At 45.3% G+C, this 24932-nt stretch overlaps 1 protein-coding gene across 1 annotated transcript in view; it reads left to right on the top strand.

The window, feature by feature from the left end:
• The window catches only part of FHOD3 (formin homology 2 domain containing 3), a 335498-nt gene that overhangs the window by 286821 nt on the left and 23745 nt on the right, over nucleotides 1-24932 (top strand). Inside the window, 6 exon segments of the mRNA XM_038770188.1 lie at nucleotides 2867-3049; nucleotides 7843-7962; nucleotides 10218-10379; nucleotides 17412-17602; nucleotides 19569-19761; nucleotides 24110-24133. Of these exon segments, the coding sequence (XP_038626116.1) occupies nucleotides 2867-3049; nucleotides 7843-7962; nucleotides 10218-10379; nucleotides 17412-17602; nucleotides 19569-19761; nucleotides 24110-24133 (873 nt within the window).

The raw sequence follows: 24932 nt of genomic DNA, 5'->3' as shown, positions 1-24932 counted from the left end.
TGGCAGGAGTGCCCGTTGATTATTCAGAGATTTTTTGGGGTTGATTTTTTTCCTTTCCCCACAAATTTCTTTAACAAACTGACACCGCCACAGCTGCGAAACTTGTCAGCAGTTTCAGTCCCTGAAGAAACAGAGTCCACTCTGCCAAAGTCCTGTCGTCTTTCAGTCCTGGTGTTTTTGAAAATCTTCAGAACTCACCAGCGCGTGGAAATTGGGTCCTGAGCCTTGGGTATTTGCTTGGGAGAAGAAATAAACACACTAGAGTCATTTCATGCTGATGAGGGTATGTTTAGCACCTAATCCGGATTTCAAGTAAACTCTTTTCGAGGCACCAGGGTGATAGGTAGGACTGGAGCTCAGAACGAATCCACGGAATGCAAAGTCTGGATCTGCCAAAGTGACAGCCCCTTTGCAAGTGGGGTCCCAGGGAAAAGGAAAAAAAAAAAAAGGACAGAGAAACCAGGCACAATAATAATCATAATAATGATATTTGTTAAGCACTTACTATGTGCCAAGCACTGTTCTAAGCGCTGGGGAGGATACAAAGTAATCAGATTGTCCCGTGTGAGGCTCACAATCTTAATCCCCATTTTACAGATGAGGAAACTGAGGCACAGAGAAGTTAAGTGACTTGCCCAAAGTCACACAGCTGGCAAGTGGCAGAGCCGGCGTTACATCCCAGGTCCTTCAGATTTTGGATCAACTTGGAAATGCAGCTGCCTTTATTTTCACCCTCTTATCTCCCCTTCACAACAGGTTTCTGTCATGACCAGGACGTCTTTTTAGCTACAAAGATATTGTATTTCCTTCAGTGAGTAGCTGCAGCTTACTCTTGGTAAACACGGTCTATTGATTTCAGTGAGCCAAGGCTTAGCGCATCTGATCTTCTTGGGGTTATTTTTATTTTCTTTCTCATTTTGAAAGATGGCCAGTTGAAAATCCACAAAACAGCAACAGTATATTTGCAGGAGTAATCTCAGGGAGGAAGGATGTGGCCAAAACACAAGCAGAGAAAATGAACCAAGAGATAATACGAAGGTTTTCTCCAAAATAAGTAGTGACAGCAAATGCTTCACCCTTCTGTGTCCTCCATTTTTTTCGTTGTCTTTCTCTCCTTTTTCATTCTTCCTCCTCCCTTCTCCTGTTTCTCTCCATCCTTCTTCATTCCTTCCTCTTCTGTCTCTCCCTCATGCTTTCTTCTCCCCCTGCCTCTCTTCACATTTATATTCTCATTCTCTCTCTCCCCCTTTCTTTTCCCTGCCCACCTCTGTCACCTGTATATATGTTTGTACATATTTATTACTCTATTTATTTTACTTGTACATATCTATTCTATTTATTTTATTCTGTTAGTATGTTTGGTTTTGTTCTCTGTCTCCCCCTTCTAGAGTGTGAGCCCACTGTTGGGTAGGGACTGTCTCTATATGTTGCCAACTTGTACTTCCCAAGCGCTTAGTACAGTGCTCTGCACACAGTAAGCGCTCAATAAATACGATTGATTTTCCTTCCTCCCTTCCTCTCTCCCATCTTTTTACCCCACCATTCTCCCTTGAGGATTACACACAAACCCAACGCTTAAAAGCCCCAGGCTCCAGCTCGTTGCTGGCCACCAACTTTCTGACTCACCTCTGGCAAGTCATCCGAGCTTTTTATTCTTTTGAAATAAGAGGAGGGGAAAAAAAAATGACGTCCAAGCTTAAAAAAAGATCTGAAGTTTTTATATTGTCTACATTCTGACTTCTCTGAAATGCCACTGTATCAGGCAAATGCTACATGGATAATAGTTGCTAATGGGTGGGATTGTCACTAATAAACAGAAAGCAGACATACGCACACACACACACACACACACACACAGTGACTTTCTAGCTAGAAGACAGTGCTGTAGAAACAGCAAATTTGTGTTTCCTCGCTCCTCCTCACACCCCCATCTTACCTCTCTGATTTCCTAGTACAATCCAGCCATCACACTTCACTCAGGTAATGCCACTCTATTTCAATCTCGTCTATCTTGCCGCCAACCCCTCACCCATATCCTGTCTCAGGCTCGGAACTTCCTTCATGTCCAACGGATGATCCACTCTCCCCACCTTCAAAAGCACATCTCCAAGAGGGCCTTCCCCAACTAAGTTCTCCGTTTTCTCTTCCCCACTCCCTTCCGCATCTCCCGTACACTTGGATTTGCATCCTTTATCCATACCTTCCTCATCCTCATAGCACTTATATCCATATCACTTATATCCATATCTGTAGTTAATTCATGTGTATTAACATCTGTCTCCCCTTTTGGACTGTAAGTTTCTCATGGACAGGAAACATCTCCTCCTCCCTATCCCCCCCCAGCCCTACCTCCTTCCCCTCCCCACAGCACCTGTATATATGTTTGTAGAGATTTATTACTCTATTTTACTTGTACATATTTACTATTCTCTTTAGTTTGTTAATGATGTGCATTTAGCTTTAATTCTATCTGTTCTGATGACTTAACACCTATCCGCAAGTCTTGTTTTGCTGTCTGTTCTCCCCCTTCTAGACTGTGAGCCCATTGTTGGGTAGGGACCGTCTCTATATGGTGCCAACTTGTACTTCCCAAGCGCTCAGTACAGTGGTCTGCACACAGTAAGCCCTCAATAAATACGATTGATTGAATGAATGAATATTGCATTATACTCTCCCAAGTGCTTAGTACAGTGCTCTGCACACAATAAGCGCTCAATAAATACGACTGAATGATGAAGGAAGATTACATTATACTCTCTCAAGTGCTTAGTACAGTTCTCTGCACACAGTAAGCTCTCCTTGGATTGATGGATCGCTCGTTGGCAAGTGACAGCAGTAAAAACTCAGTGTCATCTTATCCGTCTAGAAAATCCTCACCATGATTCCGACGGAGGAGGAAAAGCAGAAGATACAAGAGGCACAACTGGCCAATCCCGACACCCCCTTGGGCAGTGCCGAGCAGTTCCTGTTCACCCTGTCCTCCATCAGTGAACTGACGGCCCGGCTTCAGCTGTGGGCGTTCAAGTTGGACTATGAGCTCATAGAAAAGGTAAACGCTCTCTGAGAGGGTCAAAGGGAAGGGAAACGCAAGCTCTAGAGTCAGGCCCCGTAGTAACGATAACGATGGTATTTGTGAAGTGCTTATTATTATGAATAATAATAATAATAATAATAATGGAATTTATTAAGCACTTACTATGTGCAAAGCACTGTTCTAAGCACTGGGGAGGTTACAAGGTGATCAGTTTGTCCCAAGGGGCTCACAGTCTTAATCCCCATTTTACAGATGAGGTAACTGAGGCCCAGAGAAGTTAAGTGACTTGCCCAAAGTCACACAGCTGACAAGTGGCGGAGCCGGGATTTGAACCCCTGACCTCCGACTCCAAAGCCCGTGCTCTTTCCATTGAGCCACGCTGCTTGTTATGTGTCAAGCACTGCTCCAAGTGCTGGGGTAGATACAAGCTAATCACGTTGGACACAGTCTTACAGTCTTAACCCCCATTTTCCAGATGAGGTAAGTGAGGCACAGAGAAGTGAAGTGATTTGACCAAGGTCACGTAGCAGACAAGTGGCAGAGCCGGGATTAGAACCCAGGTCCTTCCAACTCCGAGGCCTGTGCTTTATCCACTGGGCCACACTCCTTCTCTAGTGATCCCAATGGTTCTGATCATAGAGAAAGAGGATGGGGCTAATGGACCATTTTTCTATCTACTGAGTAAACGCTCAATAAATAGGATCCATTGATTATCTCATGCCTATGCCAGCACTTAGTACACATAGGTAAGTACTTAACAAATACCACAGTTGAGGCTAATCCAGCCTCAAGATCAGTGTTTCCTTTCCTTGGCTTCTCCTCCTCCCCACAGACCCCAAAGTCTAGAAAGGGTGGGGTCGGAGGGAGGGGGAAGGGTGTGGGGATTAGGACCCCCAGGAAGCTGCTATGTCTCAGGTGGACAGAAAAGTCAATCAGGAGGCAAATGGGGCTGTTATATTCCAGACAGAAATGTGACCTGTCTGCACGATCTCAGTCAGGCTGGGCTGACTAGCCCAGTGAGAATTAGTGGGAAATTGTGGCAGTCCTTCAGTTTCACCCCAGCCCCACTATCCCCTCCTAGAACAACCACAAGCACGTAGATTACAGCTTAGCACATTTTCACTTCTTCCCTGGTACCCCGTTGAGTTTTGATATTCCCAGGACACCATCCCCAGCTCGGCACACATTTCCCACCTGGGTATTTTTTATTTTCTTTGCCCTCTGCACCTTCCCATAGCACTGATTGCCTCTTTTCCTAGTTAGGCAGGTGGAGACACATTCTTATTCTTATGCAGTTGGGTCGATAATTATGTTTCCTGGCCTCGGGTGAAATATCATCACCTCATTTTGGCTGCTTGAATTGTCAACGGAAAGGGTAACGAACTCCAAAACTAGTTGGCACTGAGGAACAAGGGCTAATTTGATTGGTTAAGATTGTGTTAACTAATTACAACACAAACATCAAGGACTACATGGTTCATGTTAAAGAAGGCAAAATGGAAAGAAAAGCATGTGTCCTTCCATTCCTGTGTTAGCACCATCAAGTTCTAAAGGGATTGGGATGAATTGAATGTCCGCATCAGTCAGAAAGACTAAGTGGGTATTGTTGTAGTGTACTCTCTCGAATGCTTTGTACAGTGCTCTGCACATGGTAAATGCTCAGTAAATACCTTTGATTGTGAGCAAGCTGAGATGGATCCCTGTCTTCCCTGGGTCCTTCTGCAGAGGTTTTTGTTTGTTTCCTGGTATTTAAGTGCTTACTATGTGCCAGGCACTGTACTGAGCCCTGGGATAGAGTCAAGCTAATCAGGTGGGACACAGTCCATGTCCCACATGGGGCTCACAGTCTTCATCCCCACAGTCTTCAGAGAAGTGAATATATGTATATATTTTCCTATAGATATGTATATATTTTTGTACATATTTATTACTCTATCTTGTACATATCTATTCTATTTATTTTATTTTGTTAGTATGTTTGGTTTTGTTCTCTGTCTCCCCCTTCTAGACTGTGAGCCCGCTGTTGGGTAGGGACTGTCTCTATGTGTTGCCGACTTGTACTTCCCAAGCGCTTAGTACAGTGCTCTGCACACAGTAAGTGCTCAATAAATACGATTGATTGATTGATTGATTGAAGTGAAGTTACTTGCCGAAGGTCACACAGCAGACGGGTGGCAGGGCCGGCATTAGAACCCAGGTCCTTCTGACTCTCAGGCCACTGCTCCGCTTCTCCCTGTAGGAAAGGACTGCACCTCTGCCCACCACTCTGCCAGGGCTGGTGGTGGAGGGGGAGGAGGGGGGATGTTTCCTGGAGCTGGGAAGGAGGCCACGACCATGACTTCGGACCCCATCCAGAAGGAGCAGGTTCTGCCCAACCCCTGACCCACAGATGCTTATCATAAGACACATGGCCTCTAGTAGAGGCCATGACGCCCGGGGAGCATCCCAGGCTGGAACCTCGTATTGGGGTCCAGCGGTTCTTCGGGATTGGGGCTCCCATTAACACGTGGTGGCCGCTGCCGTAACCACAGAGTGTAGACCTCTGACTTCCTCTCAGCGTGCCAAGGCAAACTGAAACGTAAACCACATTTACGTAGTCTGAGCCCAGGAACACCTTACCGCTGCAGTGATTAAATTATTCTGGCGCGGGGCTCTGAAAAGCTAAAGATCCACCTAATCTCCTATAGGTTCCTTTCACTCTTTTGCTACGTGTCTCCTCAGCATCTATGAGCCTTCTGTAGATAACGTCTTAGGTAGATTAACTCATTCATTCATTCATTCAATCGTATTTATTGAGCATTTACTGTGTGCAGAGCACTGTACTAAGCGCTTGGGAAATACAAGTTGGCAACATATAGAGACGGTCCCTACCCAACAGTGGGCTCACAGTCTAGAACTCCTGTAGACATAATTACTTGTGTACAAAACTCAAATCTTATGTCCATGTCTGTAATTTATTTATATTAATGTCTGTCTCCCTTCCTAGATTGCAAACTCATTGTGGGCATGGAATGTGTCTGTTTATTGTTATATTGTACTCTCCCAAGCTCTTAGTACAGTGTTTTGCACACAGTAAGCACTAAATAAATATGATTGAGTGAAGGAATAATAATAATAATAATGGCATTTATTAAGCACTTACTATGTGCAAAGCACTGTTCTAAGTGCTGGGGAGGTTACAAGGTGATCAGGTTGTCCCATGGGGGACTCACAGTCTTAATCCCCATTTTACAGATGAGGGAACTGAGGCCCAGAGAAGTTAAGTGACTTGCCCAAAGTCACCCAGCTGACAAGTAGTGGAGCTGAGATTTGAACCCATGACCTCTGACTCCAAAGCCCATGCTCTTCCCACTGATCCACGCTACTTCTCTCTTTTCACTCTTTCAGTACGCATCTCCTCAGCATGTACAAGCTTTATGTTGATAATCTTCTAGTTTGGGGAGGCTAACTCCTACAGGTTCCTTTCATTCTTTCACTATTCATTTCTCCTCATCTTCTACGACCTTCTGTTGATAACTCCAAGCTTCCTTCTCCTTTCCTTCCCTTTCAGCAACTGAGAGTGTGGGGGTGAGGGAGAGGGGTGTGGTGGCCTGGATGTCAACACTACAAGCTCCAGAAAGTTTTGGGGCCTAGGCTGAGCCTGGGCTGAGCAACTGGAGGGTCAGTCAGGGTTGGGTTCAGGTGGAAAGCGAGGGAGTTGACCCCTCGGGGGTAATATCAGAGGGGATGGTGTGGCATGGGGGTGGGGAAGGGAAATGGTTAAACAATCCAAAGCAGCACCTCATCATCATCATCATCATCAATCATATTTATTGAGCGCTTACTGTGTGCAGAGCACTGTACTAAGCGCTTGGGAAGTACAAGTTGGCAACATATAGAGACAGTCCCTACCCAACAGTGGGCTCACAGTCTGAAAGACAAACAGGGAACTGGGAGGGAGATGTAATGCACCTGAAGCAAAGGGAGTGAAGTGGTCTAGCTTCAGGTGTCCAAAAAGACTTGCTCAGTGCTTAGAATAATGCTCGGCACATAGTAGGAGCTAATGAATACCGTAATTATTATTATTACTTAGGCATGATGCCGTGCTACAGTGCTGCTTTTTTACTCAGATTAACATAATAATGTCATAAGAGTGGGGGGATGGTGGCTATTTTTTCCCCACCTCATGGCAACCAAATGTCTGAAGCTGGCCCTGGGGCCAGTGCAAGATAGGCTTATCAGTATAGACAAGACAGTCCCAATTCCAGAACAGGTGTTGATTTTTTTTTTTTTAAATCACACAGCGTGTTTTATGAAACTCCAGAACTGTCCCAAATAAACCAGGATATTCCATCTGCCCATCTGGGGTTGACTGGTGGAAAGCATTTTGTTGATTATTAGATTATTATGAAGTATTTTTTAAGCACTTACTATGGGTCAAGCACTGTTTTTAATGCTGGGGTAGGTCAGAATCAGTCTCTGTCCTTCATGGGGCTCACAGCCTAAGTATGAGGGAGAACCGGTATTGAATTCCTATTTTACAGATGAAGTAACTGAGGCACAGAGAAGCAAATTGACGTGCCCAGGGTCACACAGCAAGCAATCGGCAGAGCCGGGATTAGAACCCAGGTCTTTCTGACTCCCAGTTCTCAATCAATTCTGAGCTCTTTGGGGGAGAAAGGAAACAGGGCTGATTTGTGTTTCTTAACGTTCTCAGTGTGTGTATGGGCTACAGGCTGTGACCCAAACTTCGTGTTAATCATTTTAAATGGCAACATAACGAAATGTGCATTCTTTCCAATTGTGCTGATCCTGTTCCCCATCGGCAGGAAGTGGCAGAGCCCCTTCTGGATCTGAAGGAAGGAATGGACCAGTTGGAGAAGAATAAAACCCTCGGTTTTATCCTGTCTACATTATTGGCCATTGGAAACTTTCTCAATGGAACCAACGTAAGTGTTTGTCATCCTCTTTTTATATTTTAACGGTATTTGTTCGGTGTTTACGATGTGCCAGGCACTGTACTAAGTGCTGGGTAGATATACGCTGATCAGGTTGGACACAGTCCCTGTCCCACGTGGGGCTCAGAGTCTCAATCCCCATTTTACAGATGAGGGAAGTGAAGCACAGAGAAGTGAAGTGACTCTCCCCAAATCCCACAGCAGCCAAGTAGTGGAGCCGGGATTAGAACCGAAGTCCTCCGACTCACCGCTCGTCTTCACGTCTTCTCTCAATCACCGAGAGCTCCATTCACCCTCAGTCCTTCATCACTCAAGCCATTTATCACAAATACTTCTCTACCAGGCCTGGAAGGCAGCCTGTCTTAAAATTGTAAACGTATTGGTCAGGGTGACCGTCTCAATGGGCAGTTTCTGATTAAATGTAGGAAATTAGAAATGGGAAATTGGGAAATGAGAAGCAGTGTGGCTTAGTGGAAAGAGCACGGACTTAGGAATCAGAGTTCATGGGTTCTAATCCCAGCTCCGCCACTTTCCAGCTGTGTGACTTTGGGCGAGTCACTTAACTTCTCCGTGCCTCAGTTAAACTCATCTGTAAAATGGGAATTAAGACTGAGAGTCCCATGTGGGGCAACCTGATTACCTTGTATCTACCCCTGTGCTTAGAACAGTGCTTGGCAAATTGTAAGAACTTAACAAATACCATCATTCTTATTATTGTCGTTATTATGATTATTAATAAATGTAGGAGTCGTTTTCCCCTCTAGACTGTAAGCTGCTTGTGGGCAGGGAATGTGTCTGTTTATTGTTGTATAGTACTCTCCCAAGCGCTTAGTACAATGCTCTGCACACGGTAAGCGTTCCGTAAATACGATTGAATGAATGAATGAATGAATTGGGAACAGTGAAGTCCGGCAAACCTACATCACTGTCATGGACCTCAGAGGCCGCAACCTTCCCAATCCACTGAAGCGGCCAAGGGATTAGATGAGATTGCTCAGCCATCCCTGTTCCTCTCCCTACCCCGAGAGGCAAGCAATCCTCTTCTTCTCTCGGGCTGTTGCTCTCCTGGCAGGATGGGCTGACCTCTTGTCATTCATTCAATCGTATTGTCCCTGCCCACCTCTATACAACGTGGCAACAGAAGCCCACCCTCAGAAGCCAGACTCAGTTTCTGGTTGCCAGCCACTGCTCCCTCCCCTCAGCCTATCCCCGGACATGTGTGTCAAGACTCTTACCCACTCAATCAATCAATCAATCAATCGTATTTAATCAACCAATGAAAAGTATTTATCGAGCACTTCTGTTGTGCAGAGCAGTATACTCAATGCTACAGAGAGTACAACAGAGGTAGTAGACATGGATCCCTGCCCTCAAGGAGCTGACGGTATAGTCGGGGAGGTAGAGGCTAAATTAAATTTAGCACTTTGACTAAAATTGCATTTGCACTTGGATTTGTCCCCACAGCACTTATGTGCGTATCCAGAATTGACTGATGTCCATGTCTGTCTACTCTTCTAGACTGGAAGCTCACTGTGGGCATGGAACATGTCTTCCAATTGTTACATCGTGCTCTCTAAATGGAGTAGGTAGACGTGATCCCTGTCCTCAAGGAGCTTTATGATCCAGTCGGGGAGACTATGCCTGATCTGATTGTATTGTATGTAACCCAGCACTTAGCACAGTGTTTGGTACACAGGAAATGCTTAAGAACTACGACAACTATTATAATAATTATTATAGCCCTGGAGGCTTTGGGGAAGCTGGCGATAGCAGCAATAGCAATTGCTCTTTTCACCTCGGGTTTGTGAGTGTGTGTGTGTGTGTGTGTGTGTGTGTGTGTGAGAGAGAGAGAGAGAGAGGACATTTCAGGAAAAACCCTGACACTGCAGTTATGCCATTTTTTAAATGGTATTTGTTTAAGCGCTTACTATGTGCCAGGCACTGTACTAAGCTCTGGAGCAGATGCAAGCAAATCCGGATGGACGCAGTCCCTTTCCCAAGTGGGGCTTACAGTCTCAATCCCCATTTTACAGATGAGGGAACTGAGGCCCAGAGAAGTGAAGCGACTCGCCCGAGGTCACACAGCAGCCAAGTGGCAGAGTCGGGATCAGAACACGGGTCCTCCCAGGCCCGGGCTCTTTCCACTCAGCCACGCTGCCTCCCTCTACGAAAGGAAAAGGGGACATCCTTTAATTTGACGCGAAGGATATTGACTCCAATTTTTCTCTCTGAATTTTGCCCGGCAGGCCAAAGCCTTTGAGCTGAGCTACCTCGAGAAGGTTCCAGAAGTCAAAGACACAGTGCATAAGCAGTCTCTCCTACACCACGTGTGCACTATGGTGGTGGAAAAGTTCCCAGACAGCACAGATCTCTATTCCGAGATTGGAGCCATCACTAGGTCAGCCAAGGTACGTCTGCGAACTGAGACGAAAATGCTCCAGATGTTGGATCTTTATCAGTCTCCTCCAGGAGGAAAAAAACGTTTCTTTAAGTGAGCACTGAAGTGTTGTTTTTATCCCCGTCTCCCAGCGCTTCTTATGAACGTGAGCGAATTTCGTGGCGTTTCTAATGAATTCTCGAGTGGCTTGCTTTGTCTTGGTTTCTCGGTCAAATTCTTGCCCCCCGAGATGCTTTAATGGGCAAATGGGACTTCCCCATCTGTGATACTCAAACCCATTTGCTGCTTTGCCTGAGTTGTCTTTCCGAAAGTCAGTGAAAGAGTCGACACTGGCCCTTCTGCGGAAGAGAACTTTTAGAAATCTGAACTCGCCTGATGAAGCTGAGCAGCGCCCAAGAACGGGAAAACAGGGTGACTGAGCGTGAAAGATGGAATGGCAGCATTGACTTGGATGGCCTGATTTTTCCATCCTTCAAAGCACTCGTCCTGCTTCATCCTCTGACTCTTACATCACCATCACAGCCACTTAAAATGAAATTGATACTGGTTTACTGAATACAAAAGGAGCTAACGTGGTAGTGGCAGTAGTAGGTCTGGCATTTATTGAGCACCCATTGAGTGCAATGCACTATACTAAGCACTGGGAAAGTACTTGGGTAGGGACCGTCTCTATATGTTGCCGACTTGTACTTCCCAAGCGCTCAGTACAGTGCTCTGCACGTGGTAAGCGCTCAATAAATATGATTGAATGAATGAATAGTAATAATAATAGGATGATGATGTTTGTTAAGCGCTTACTGCATGCCAAGCACTCTACTAAGCGCTGGGATGGAATCAAGGTAATCAGGTCCCACTTGGGGCTTGTAGTCCAAATAGGAGGGCGAACAGGTATTGAATCCCCATTTTGCAGGTGAGGAAACTGAGGCACAGGGAGTTTAAGTGACTTGACCAAGGTCACACAGCAAGTAAACGGCAGAGCCGGGATTAGAACCCAGGTCCTCCGACTCCAAGGCCTGGGCTTTTTTCACTATGCCATGCTGCTCCATCAGAAGCAGCATGGCTCAGTGGAAAGAGCCCGGGCTTTGGAGTCAGAGGTCATGGGTTCAAAGCCCGGCTCCGCCACTTGTCAGCTGGGTGACTCTGGGCAAGTCACTTCACTTCTCTGTGCCTCAGTTCCCTCATCTGGAAAATGTGGATTTACTCTGTGAGCCCCACGGGGGACAACCTGATCACCTTGTAACCTCCCCAGCGCTTAGAACAGTGCTTTGCGCATAGTAAGCGCTTAATAAATGCCAAAAAAAAAAAGTAGTGTAGGGTCTCTGCCCTCCAGGGGCTTATTTCCTCTGTAACTGCAGTGATGTGGGTGAGCTCCCAACCTCAGACACTCACTTCCCTCTAAAATTTAGGGGGAGTTGTCCACCATCGCAGGGAGGTGGGATTTCTTCAGTCTTCCCACTGGAATTGCGGACATCTGCGGCCTATTTAAGATGCTGCAGCCCTTCACCCGCAAGCAGGCGTCTACTTACTCCAGTGCACCCTCCCAAGCATTTAGTGCAGTGAACTGCACTCAGTAAGTGCTCAGTGAACCCTACTGTTGGATTGTGGAGCCTTCCAGAACCCATCGTCTAGCTGTTGCGTTGACTAGCAAAGGAGCAAGTTCGCCTGAGGTCAGTGTGCTTTTTATAATAATGATGGCATTTATTAAGCGCTTCCTATGTGCAAAGCACTGTTCTAAGCACTGAGGAGGTTACAAGGTGATCAGGTTGTCCCACGGGGGGCTCACAGTCTTAATCCCCCATTTTCCAGATGAGGTAACTGAGGCACAGAGAAGTGAAGTGACTTGCCCAAAGTCACACAGCTGACAATTGGCAGAGCCAGGATTTGAACCCATGACCTCTGACTCCAAAGCCCATGCTCTTTTCCACTGAGCCATGCTGCTTCTCTAAGAGGGCTTCTCCATCAGACTTTATTTTTATGGTATTTGTTAAGCGCTTATTGTGTGCCGGGCACTGTACTAAGCACTGGGGTAGGTACAGGGTAATCGGGATGGACACATTTTATGTCCACAGCTTTAATCCCCATTTTACAGATGAGGAAGCTGAGGCACAGAGATGTTAAGTGTTTTACCGAAAGTCACACAGCAGATGTGATGGAGCCGGGATTAGAACCCAACTCCTCCGGACTCCCGGTCCCGTGCTCTATCCACTAGGCCTTACTGCTTGCTCCTTTTCCTAGGCGAATTGAATGTACCAAGCCCATCCAGGGCAGATGGAGCAACTTTGGGGGAATTCTAGGACTACTGGGAAAAGCTCAGAGCTCACCCGTGATCAATGGTATTTATTGAGCACTTACTACATGCAGAGCACTATACTAAGCACTTAGCACTGGGGCTTTTTCCAGCCCTCTTCCTCGGCTGCCTAGAAACATGACTGTCTCAGGGAGGTCATGGGTTCTAATCCCGGCTCCACCACTTGTCAGCTGTGTGACTTCGGGCAAGTCTCTTAACTTCTCTGTGCCTCAGTTACCTCATCTGTAAAATAATAATAATGATGATGGCATTTATTAAGCGCTTAGTATGTGCAAAGCAATGGAGAGTAAGACTGTGAGCCCCACATGGGACACTCTGATTACCTTGTGTGTACCCCAGCACTTAGCACAGCGCTTGGCACTTAGTAAGCACTTAACAAATACCATAACTATTATTATTATTACGGGAAGGCCAAGTGACAGGACAGTCAGTCGGTCAATCAGGGGCATTTATTGAGCACTTATGGTGTGCAGAGCACTGTACTAAGCACTTGGGAGAGTGCAATACAACAGAGTTGGTAGATATGTTCCCTGCCCACAAGGAGCTTACATCTAGAATGGGGGGAGTCTCCAGACACCTGACAGGCTGGTGACTGTAAGGGAGTGAGATAAAGGCTCAGCAGCATCTCTGGACAGCAGCTGTCAATCACACAACATCCCCGGCCGATCGAGATGCCTGCCAGAGAGACTCGAAAAGGGCATGCCTCTCTTTTCTCTTTCTGATGAGGAAGTCTTCCTGTGCTCTTTGTCGTCGCCTAATTTCTGGGGTCAGTTTCCTCAGTTGCCCTTGTTCCCTTGCCTCAAAATATGTAATCCTTGTTTCTGCAAACTGCCGTTCCGGGAGAGCACTTAAAGCTGAACCTCTGGAAGTGGCTTTGATTAAAGATCTCTTAGTTGAGCATAATTGGTTGCTCTTCCTCTAGAGCATATGTCTCCAATTACACAGTTCAAGCGGGGCGTGCTTCCTAGAGAGAGTAGCGCAGCCCTGAAATTACAAATATGCACTTCGACTTGGTCCTTCAAAAACTTGAAAAACGAAATTCATAACCTGTCAGCTAAATCTGCCACAGCTAATTCTGATCTAGCATTACACTGTCTATCGCCTGGAAGCGTGCACATTCTTGGGTTGGGAGTTTGCAGGGTAAACTGTGCAGTGATTCTGTATTGGTTCAAAGCCAAAATAAGGTTTCCTCTCTATTTTTAGCAGAGATCAAAAGCATTTGCTTTCATATAGAAACTCAGGAACCTCTCAGACATGCTTCCAGTCCAGGCAAATCAATGAATCAGTCGTATGTACTGAGCATTTACCGCGTGCAGAATGCTGTACAAAGTGCTTAGTAGAATACAGTACAACAAAGGCAATAGATGTGTTCCCTGCCCACAGAAAGCTTATGGTTTAAAGGGGGAGACAGACATTAATATAAATGAATCAATTATGGATATAAGAAAAAGATTATGGACATAATGCAAATGCTTTGTAGCCCTAAACTTTCTACGGGGAGGAGCAGGAGAGGCTGCGGAAGGGGTCAGGGAAGAGGAGAGATGTGGGTTGTGGTTACCTGGTTGTCAGCCACAGATTCCATGGAATATTGAGTAGGGACTGTCTCTATATGTTGCCAACTTGTACTTCCCAAGCGCTTAATACAGTGCTCTGCACACAGTAAGCGCTCAATAAATACAATTGATGATGATCAATCTGGAATCTTCCCCTTCTGAAGTAAAAGCCAGCCATTCTTTGTGATCCTCATTTGGCTTTTTTTCTAGCTGTTCTAGGTGTAAAGTTCACTGTGGTCAGGGAATGTGTCTACTAACTCTGTTGTACTGTCCCAAGTGCTTAGTACAGTGCTGTGCACACAGTACGCACTCAATAAATGCGGGGCGAAACGAGAGCGAGGCCCCGTGAGGATCAAAACGTGAGACTTAGGGTGTCGAGGGAGAGGAGTGAGGATGAATTAATGGAGTGCCTTGAGAGCTGATGTCACGTTAACTTCTTGTGGGCAGGGATCGTGTCTACCTACTCTGCTGTACTGTCCTCTCCCAAGCGCTTAGTACAGTGCTCTGCACATGGAGCACTCAGTGAATACCATTGATAGATTGAGGAAAGGCAGTGACAGAGTGTCTACCTCAGGGGACGGGGGAAAGCAGTGACTTCTGGGGCTGCTGGATGGGACAGATGGGAAAGTGCAGTTGCTTCAGGACAACCCTTCATTTGAGAGAGCGGGTTTGAGCTTGTCTGAGATGAGCAGAAAAATAAGTCCAGCTCTGCAGCTCAGACCCAGACCGACCATTATCCCGAATAATAATAATAATAATGGCATTTATTAAGCGCTTACTATGTGCAAAGCACTGTTCTAAGCACTGGGGAGGTTACAAGGTGATCAGGTTGTCCCTCAGGGGGCTCACAGTCTTAATCCTCATTTTACAGATGAGGGAACTGAGGCACAGAGAAGTGAAGTGACTTGCCCAAAGTCACACAGCTAACAATTGGTGGAGCCGGGGTTTGAACCCATGAACTCTGACTCCAAAGCCCATGCTCTTTCCACTGAGCCATGCCGCTTCTCATGACTAGAGAAGACTAGAGAATGGATCTCTAGTCTTAAAACTAGGAGAAGCAGTGTGGCCTAATGGACACAGCACAGGCCTGGGTTTAAGAAGGACCTGGGTTCTAATCCTGGGTCCACCTCTCATCCACTGTGTGACACTGGGCAAGTCACTTCACTTCTTCACTTCACTCCTCCTCAGTTCCCTCACCTAGAAAATAATAATAATAATATTAATGGCATTTATTAAGCACTTACTATGTGCAAAGCACTGTTCTAAGCACTGGGAAGGTTACAAGGTGATCAGGTTGTCCCACGTGGGGCTCACAGTCTTAACCCCCATTTTGCAGATGAGGTAACTGGGGCCCAGAGAAATTAAGTGACTTGCCCAAAGTCACACAGCTGACAATTGGCGGAGCCAGGATTTGAACACATGAACTCTGACTCCAAAGCCCATGCTCTTTCCAGTGAGCCACGCTGCTTTTGGAGATTAAGACTGTGAGCCCCAGGTTGGATGTGGACTGTGTCCAGACTGATTAGCTTGTATCTACCTCAGCGCTTAGTACAGTGCTGGCACATAGCAAGCCCTTACCAAATACCACAAAAAAAACCCTCAAGTTAATTGAGTTCTTTTGGGTTATAGGCCCCCTTTCTGATTCTGAACTTTGCTCTGCTTTTAGCCTTATTGTTTAGGTTTCAGAAACCGCTCTGAGAAACATCTTGGACCCAGATTTGAATTGAACATGAAAACCACAGAGAGAGAGAGAGAGAAAACAGGAGTCTTGGAATGTCATGCAAAATAGAGTTTAAAAAACTTAATAAAACCCAACTCTGATTGTGGGGTCCTGAGGCCAGAATGGTGAATGGCTCCCTTCTCCCTCCTCCCCAGCCCCCGTCCCAGAAGGGGTGAGCACTGGGATCTGGTCAGGGCTAGGGGAAGGGGCGGGTAACCCGTCATCCTGGACTTGAATAGCTCTTAAGTCCTAAAATGATGAGAAGGAGCATGGCCTAGGGGATAGATCACGGGCCTGGAAATCAGAGGGACCTAGGTTCTCATCCCGGCTCCGCCACTTGTCTGCTGTGCTTCTCTGAGCCTCAGTTCCCTCAATTGTAAAATGGAGATTAAGACCACGAGTCCCATATGGGACAGGGACTGTGTCCAACCTGATAACCCTGTATCTGCCCCAGTGCTTAGAACAGTGCCTGGCACGTAGTAAGTGCTTAACAAATACCCAGAACAAAACAAAAAACAGGCCCCAAACTACCAGAAAGGGGAAGGCAAAGAAGACAAGCCAGGAAAGGAGGCTGGAAAGGCATCATGGCCTCCAGTAAAGAGCACGGGCCTGGGTGTCAGAAGGACGTGGGTTCTCATCCCAGCTCTGCCAATTGCATGCTGTGTGAACTTTGGCGAATCACTTAACTTCTCTGGGCCTCAGTTTCCTCAACCGTAAGAAGGGGATACCTATTTTCCCCCCTACTTAGACTGTGAGCCCCATTTGGGACAGAGACTCTGTCCGACCTAATTATCTTGTACCTGCCTCAGCGCTTTAAAGCAGCGTTTGACAAAATGTGTGCTTAACAAATTTTTTTTAAAAAATAGGATCTCACAATCTAGTGGAGTGTTTACCTTTTAAGAAAAACATGAAAACCCCCCTCCGGGGGAAAATGGGGACAGAAGTAAAGAGGGCCGCTCTGCACTATGGCTCTGATCTGGTGGGCAGATTACCAAAGGTTCCACTTCTAAACTCGAAGATGTCAGGATCGGGAGTCGATATATCATCCCAAGAAGGATGTTAGAGAAAAGCGAACTCCTTCAGTTGAAGTGGACAGACCAGATCTCCGTTAATCCCACAGTGACTAAACAGAACGAGGCAGTGGGCTGGGCTCAGGACTACCTACTCTGCTGAATCTTGCTCTCCCAAGAGCTTAGACAAATGCTCTCCACACAGTTAGGACTCAATAAATACCACTGTGGGCAGGAAATATGTCTGTTTCTTGTAATATTGTACTCTCACAAGTGCTCAGTACAGTGCTCTGCACACAGGAAGCACTCGATAAATACGATTGACAGACTGATTCTGAAGCTAAATATTTTTACTCTTTTTCCTAAAATATTGAGGTTGTACAGTTTGGGATAAAGTTTGGGTGAGTCGTTCTTTCAGAAAGTTTATCGCAGTGTCATCATTCGCTTTCAGGTTGACTTTGAGCAACTCCAGGACAACTTGTGTCAGATGGAGAGACGGTGTAAAGCATCATGGGATCACCTCAAGGCCATTGCAAAGCATGAAATGAAGCCGGTTTTAAAGCAAAAAATGTCTGAGTTCCTTAAAGACTGTGCAGAAAGGATTATAATCCTTAAAATTGTTCATAGAAGAATTATCAACAGGTAAATGATCTGGCAGAGTTGGCGGCAGGGAGGGGGAGAAAGGCCAAGGGAACAGCACCCTTCTGAATGTTGAAAATATTCTGATCCTCTTCATCCTTCCAGAATATTTACTGACATTTCTTCTGGGGGTTCTTGGCAACAGGTGCCTGCTTTTCCCAGATGTTTAGTAGTTCCAGATGAAAAATAGATTTCTTTCCAAGGAGAGGCTTGCGTCTTTTTTTTCCTCCTTTCTCATAAAAAAGAAGCAGCCGTGCTAAGCATGCTGGGAACTAATAGAATAATGCCGCCCTGCATATAGCATTCTTTAAAGACCAGCCTCACCCTGTTGTGATCAGAGTCATTCATTTTGAAAAACAGAAGGGTTGAGACTGTCTTGATACTATTTTTTATGAAAAAAGTCATTTCCTAAAGAAAATGCAAAATTGACCAAACCCAGGTGAGAATCAGTATGGCCTAGTGGATAGGGCAGGCTCCTGGGTTATAATCCCAGCTCTACCACTTGTCTACTGTGTTACTTCGGGCAAGTCACTTACCTTCTCTGGGCCTCTCAGTTCCCTCGTCAGCCAAATGGGGACTAAGACTGTGAGTCCCATGAGGGACAAGGACTGTGTCCAACCTGATTCATTTGTGTCTACACCAGCGCTTAGTCCAGTGCCTGGCACATAGAAACAAAAAAACCAAACCAAAATTGTTTCATTCTTGATGTCCGTTTACCATAACCCACCCTGGCTTTTCCTCTTAGTCAGAACCTAAACTCTAAACAGTGCATCTCTTTTTCCAACCTTTGGATCTCTCTCTCTTCTTTTTCTTCTTTCCTGCTGACTCCCTTAGCCCAGCCTGCATTTTTCTCTTCCCTCCCCAGCCGAGCTCAGTGTTTTCTGCTGGTCTTCATTCCTCTAGGCTTAGGAAACATGAGTCCGTGCTAGTAAGAAATGCTTTCACAGCTCCGGCACAACCAAAAATGGAATTGCTAAGTGAGGATTAGTGTGTTTGGTTTCTTTGCAGGCCCAATTTCTGATTTCTGGGCCCTCATTTATGGGCTCCACTTGATAATAATGATAATCCCTTGAATTGGTACAGTGTTTTCATTTTTCCCAAAGCAGCGCATCTCCAGCAGTTATCTTTTCTTTCATTCATTCATTCAATCATATTTATTGAGCACTTACTGTGTTTAGAGCACTGTACTAAGCACTTGGGAAGTACAAGGTGGCAACATATAGAGATGGTCCCTACCCAACAGCGGGCTCACAGTCTAGAAGGGGGAGACAGATGACAAAACAAAACATATTAACAAAATAAAATAAATAGAATAGTAAATATGTACAAGTAAAATAGAGTAATAAATATGTACAAGCATATATACAGGTGCTGTGGGGTGGGGAAGGAGGTAAGGCGGTAAGGTAATAATAAAATCTTACTTTATCCTCACCATCTCCTCGTGAGATAGGGAGAGGCAGGTAATGAAATCCTCACTTTCTACAAAACCAGGCAGAGATAATAAAGTATATGTGTATGTATATATATATATATATATATATATATATATATATATATATATACCTGAGATATATGAGATATATATATCTCTCTCAAAACTATGAATTATATACATATTTAATAGTTATATAAATCTGATCTCTTCCCCACCGCCCCCCAAAAATTGCACATGCTGGCCAAATTAGCAATAGAATATGAATGTAGTTCCACAAATAACTCCTCTTCTCCAACTTAAGCCAAAGAAAATGCCCTGGGACAGAGCTATTATGGATTTGCTGTTTCTTCACAAGAGGTTTTAATTACATCACGTCAGTGCCGTTTAAGAACCAAAAACATGTACAAGTTAGAAAGGAATGGGTGAAGAGACCTTTAATGAAGGGTGGGCAAGGGGTGGTGCTTGTCCTCTAGGGGCCTTTGAAAGCCTAATGACAAGAAATCATCCTTACCTTTCTCTCTTTCTTTCTTCCAGGTTCCACTCATTTTTATTATTTATGGGCCACCCTCCTTACGCAATCCGGGAAGTGAACATTAATAAGTTCTGTAAAATCATCAGCGAATTTGCCCTGGAGTACAGGACCACCAGGGAACGGATCCTGCAGCAGAAACAGAAACGGGCCAATCACAGGGAACGCAATAAGACCAGGGGAAAGATGATCACAGATGTAAGTGACTTAGCATCGCGGGCGCTGTAACCTCTCAAATGAGGCCTCTTTCAGATTTTTGATTGGGATGGGACACACGGGAATCTCTTGAAGCAATTTCTTGAATAAGTAGGATAAAGACTAATCTGCTTGAAAGGATATAAAATTGGAGGCGGGGCGTTATGATCGGGTTCTGCTACTTGTTTTCTTCATTAAGATTAAGATCACGATTAAATTTCAAAGTGGTTGGGGTGTATTCTAGCTCGAGACCTTTTTTTTAAATGGTATTTGTTAAGCACTTACTATGAGCCAGGCGCTGGGGTAGATAGAAGCTAATCAGGTTGGATTCGGTCCCTATTCATTTAATCTTATTTATTGAGCGCTTACGGTGTGCAGAGCACTGTACTAAGCCCTATCCCACATGGAGCTCACCATCTTAATCCCCATTTTACAGATGAGGGAACTGAGGCTCTGAGAAGTGAGGTGACCTGCCCAAGGTCACCCAGCAGACAGCTGGTGGAGCTGGGATTAGAACTCAGGACCTTCTGACCCCCAGGCCTGTGCTCTAGCCATACTGCTCAGCACCCCGTAGAGATGGGAGAAATTCTAGCTTTGATAAAGCAGTTCTTTTTGTAACTGAGCTGTTACACAGTGCGGGTAGGGGCCAGTTAATCCATTAGTCGTATTTTTTGAGCACTCACTGTGTGCAGAATACTGTGCTAAGCACTTGGAGAGGACACTGTAGCAGAGTTGATAGAGACATTCCCTGCCCACAGTAAGTAGCAGGAGCAGTAGCAGCCTGTTGCAGTCTCCCTTCTTATTTGAATTTTTTCCCATCTGGGCTGGATTTTCTCCCAAATTCCCTGCCCTCCAGAGACTGGCCTGCAGGGATTAGGAAAAAAAATGGCTGAAACTCGTGGTCAATCGGGCCACTGTGCTGACAACACAATCTTTGTCTGCATGTGGCAAGCCCGGTTAACACTAACTTGGCACTGAAAGTGAGATTTGCCCCAAGCAGATCTCCAAAACAGATTTTTCCACTGGAAAAATACTCTCAAAAAATATGCCTGCCTATCCAGACACAGCCATTGTGTCTGGGTTTAGCTGTTATTATCAGGCTCTCATTTTCATATGTGCTTGAATTCCTTAATTAAAAACAAAAAGGAAAAAAAAGAAACCTGGGGAAAAAATAGTAATTTCTGAAATCTTAAACTCCTTTTTAATAACAGTGAAAGGAAGGTAATATAAACAGCTGTCTGCTAGATTTGTGAATGTTTGCTTTTATATTTCTTACCAGTAAAACACCAAAAATTTCAAGTTTATAGAAATATTTCAAAATAGCATAGTCCTGTCCAAAGAAGGGCCTGAAAGGAAAAAAAAAAATGTGGGGAAGGATCCTCTCCAAGGGGTGCTGAGGGAGGTGGATCATTAACAATGGTATTAAACTCTTTGTGTCAAGCACTGAGGTAGACACAAGATAATCAGGCTGGACACAGTCCTTCTCTCACATGGATCTCAGAGTCTAAGTGGGAGGGAGAACAGGTATCAAGTCTCCATTTTACAGAAGAGGAAACTGTAGCAAAGAGAAGTGAAGTGACTTGTCCAAGGTCACACAGCAGACAAAGGGCAGAGCCGGGATTAGAATCTAAGTCCTCTGATTCCCAGATTGGTGCTCTTTCACTGCTTCCCTAATTGCTAGAAAGCTAATAATTGCTACAAAGCTGGAGTAAAAAGAGGAGTGGGATTTTTCTGTGTTGACAAAGGCCAATAGTCTTTTTTTTTTAAAGAAAAAAGTGTGTGAGGAGAGGCCAGAGAGGTATTCTTCAGTTTCCTTAGTTATCCCATTCTGTCTTCCTGCTCTTTTTGCATTCCACTAAATGGTCAGCACAAATGACAAATCCGTGCTTAATTTGGGCAGGAACTTGGTCCCATTTCTTCTGGACTTGCCCCAGCCAACTCTGAGTTTAAAGCCCCAGAATTTCTTGTCACAGACAATAATAGTAATAATAATTGTGGTATTCTTAAGTATACCACAATTATTATTGCACTTCCACGGAAGAAGCGTGGCTCATTGGAAAGAGCACGGGCTTTGGAGTCACGGGTCATGAGTTTGAATCCTGCCCCTGCCAATTGTCAGCTGTGTGACTTTGGGCAAGTCACTTAACTTCTCTGGGCCTCAGTTCCCTCATCTGTAAAATGGGGATGAAGACCGTGAGCCCCCCGTGGGACAACATGATCTCCTTGTAACCTCCCTAGCGCTTAGAACAGTGCTTTGCACATAGTTAGCACTTAATAAATGCTGTTATTATTATTATTATTATTATGTGTTTACTGTGGGGCAGGCACTGTACTTAAGTGCTGGGGTGAATATAAGCACATTGGGTTGGACACAGTCCCTATCCCACGCAGGGCTCACGGTCTCAATTCCCATTTTCCAGATGAGGGAACTGAGGCCCAGAGAAGTGATAGGACTTGCCCGAGGTCACACAGCAAAGTGGCAGAGCCAGGATTAGACCTCCGACTCACAGGCCCGTTGTTCTATCCACTGTGCCAGGGCATGACACCTACTCCTTCTCCTGGGAGCCCAGAACCGCTTTCATGCTGAATTAAATCCCGTGTTAGGTTTTTTTCCTTTGAGTGGCTTGCCGAGGGGACCCTGTACTTGGCTTCTGATTTCTTTTCTTCCCCTTATTTGTCCAATATTACAAACGTATTTATAGATTTGACACAGACATAGTGTCTTTCCCCTGCTCTTTCCAATTCCTTCTTTAGGGCTTCTCTGTTAATATTCCAAAGGGCCTATGTCACCATTTGTCTCAGATGGATTAACACTGGGGTGGGAAGTTGGGGGGAAGAAAAAAAATATACAGTGATGCAAAAAAGAGGAATTTATAGCTGCACCAAAAGTCCACTGCTGGCGGCTAGCACTACTTCAATCAAGTTTTACCTGAAGCAAAACAAGGGGACTGTTCAAAGAAGGAAACAGAGCCTTAAAAAGCAATGGGAACATTCTCCCCTGCAACCTAATAACTCCAGCCACTGCGAAGTGCACGTTGCAAAGCCTGCAAGGGCCAAAAACAATGTAATAGTTATTTCTAAATACGAATATTTATAGAACCAAGAGAGAGGAGCGGCAAGAGATAAGATTTTCACGAGGGACTATTTCAGGGGTCACTAAGATTTTATACCCTGTGGAGACAGTACCTTTCTTCGGGGTTCAGTCAGTTGTATTTATTGAGGGACTATTTCAGGGTTCATACCCTGTGGAGACAGTACCTTTCTTTGGGGTTCAGTCAGTTGTATTTATTGAGCCCTTCCTGTGTGCAGAACACTGTACTAAGCACTTGGGAGATACTAAAACAGTTAACGGGCACATTCCCTGCCCACAGCGGACTGAAAAGAGAATGGAGCTTCTGGTGGGGGACTAGTCAGATTGATAAAATTCTGAAATGGAAAGAACATAATAGACATTTCTCCTTGTTGAGGATTAGAAAGGCTATGTTTTTTTGCAAATCCAGGCTGGGCAGGGAAAGGGCGTAGGGATGGAACTCGAGTTACTAAGCATAGCTGAGTGGATAGAGGCCGGGCCTGGGAATCATAAGATCTGGGTTCTAATCCCGGCTCTGCCACTTGTCTGCTGTGCCACCTTGGGCAAGTCACTTAACATCTCTGCCTAAGTTTCCTCAACTGTAAAATGGGTATTCAATACCTGTTCTCCCTGTCCCACATGGTACATGGAATGTATCTGCCCTGATTAACTTGTATCTACCCCTGCGCTTACCAAATACCATAATTAGTATCATTATTCACCTCTTTAGTAATGTCTCCTGCGAGTGTGCTCCAGATACCTTACCATTTTAGCTTAGATGGAGGAAGAGCTCACCCATGAATCAAAGGGGATAGAGTAGCCTGGTCTAGTGGATAGAGCACGGGCCTGGGGTTCAGAAGGACCTGGGTTCTAATCCCAGCTCTACCACTTGTCTGCTGTTTGACCTTGGACAAGTCCCTTCACTTCTCTGTGCCTCAGTTACCTCATGTGTAAAATGGGGATGAAGACTATGAGCTCCACGTGGGACATGGACTCTGTCCTAGCCAACTGCCTTGTCCCTACCTCAATACTGAGAACAGTGCCTGGCACATATTAAGAGCTTAAAAAAATGCCATTTTTTTTTTAAAAAAAAGAGATGAAACCCAAAGGGGTTTGTGAGAGAGATACTGTGCTTGCATTTCTTTCTTTCATCTATTTTCCTTTTCATTCTGTTTTTTAATGGGACATTAAGTTGCTATTCATTCTGCCGTCTTTTGCCCACTGTATACTTGCTAAGCATCCATTCTGTCTTCTCGGTCTGGTTCTGTTCCCCTCTGGTAGACTGATGACGAAGATGAAGCCGAGGTATGAGTTGTGGAAGAGCATGGTGTGTGCCCCTTTGCCCTGTGTGCTGTGTTGTTTAATCCTAACACAGGCAGTCAATCGTATTTATTGAGCACTTACCGTGGGCTGAGCAGTGAACTAAGTGCTTGATGGTGAAGGCTACTAGACACGCGAAACAGGTCACTCCGTACTCATCTGTTTGGAGTTCTCTGCCTGTTGGTAGCTCCCTCAGGAAGGAGATTCCGTACCAAGTGCCACTGTCGGGAATTCCTTGGGTTTTTCTCTATTCTGTTGGAAGCTAAGTTCCTAGCACATCTAAGCGTGGCTCAGCGGAAGGAACCCAGGCTTGGGAGTCAGAGGTCATGGGTTCTAATCCCAGCTCCGCCACGTGTCTGCTGTGTGACCTTGAGCAAGTCTCTTCACTTCTCTGAGCTTCAGTTACCTCATCTGTAAAATGGGGATGGAGACTGTGAGCCCCATGTGGGACAACCTGTTGACCGTGTATCTAGCCCAGCGCTTAGAACAGTGCTCCACACATAGTAAGCACTTAACAAATGCCATCATTATTATTATACAGCGCTCAGAACAGTGCTTTGCACATAGTAAGCGCTTAACAAATACCATTATTATTATTGTTATTATTATGGAAGTGAACCTGGCTAAGATATCTAGGCCCAAAGTCATCACAGCAGGGCTGATGAGAATCAGGTAGAGAAACTACTGTGGGATGCTTCATTCTTGATTTCCTCTCAGGTTTTGTGGGAAACCGTGTCAGAGGAGAACTTGCAGTATATTGAGAGTGAGCGTGCTAGCTGGGTGC

This window comes from Tachyglossus aculeatus, chromosome X3 (assembly GCF_015852505.1).
Source record: "Tachyglossus aculeatus isolate mTacAcu1 chromosome X3, mTacAcu1.pri, whole genome shotgun sequence".
In the NCBI taxonomy this organism is placed as follows: domain Eukaryota; kingdom Metazoa; phylum Chordata; class Mammalia; order Monotremata; family Tachyglossidae; genus Tachyglossus; species Tachyglossus aculeatus.
This window is presented reverse-complemented; position numbering and strand designations above follow the sequence as displayed.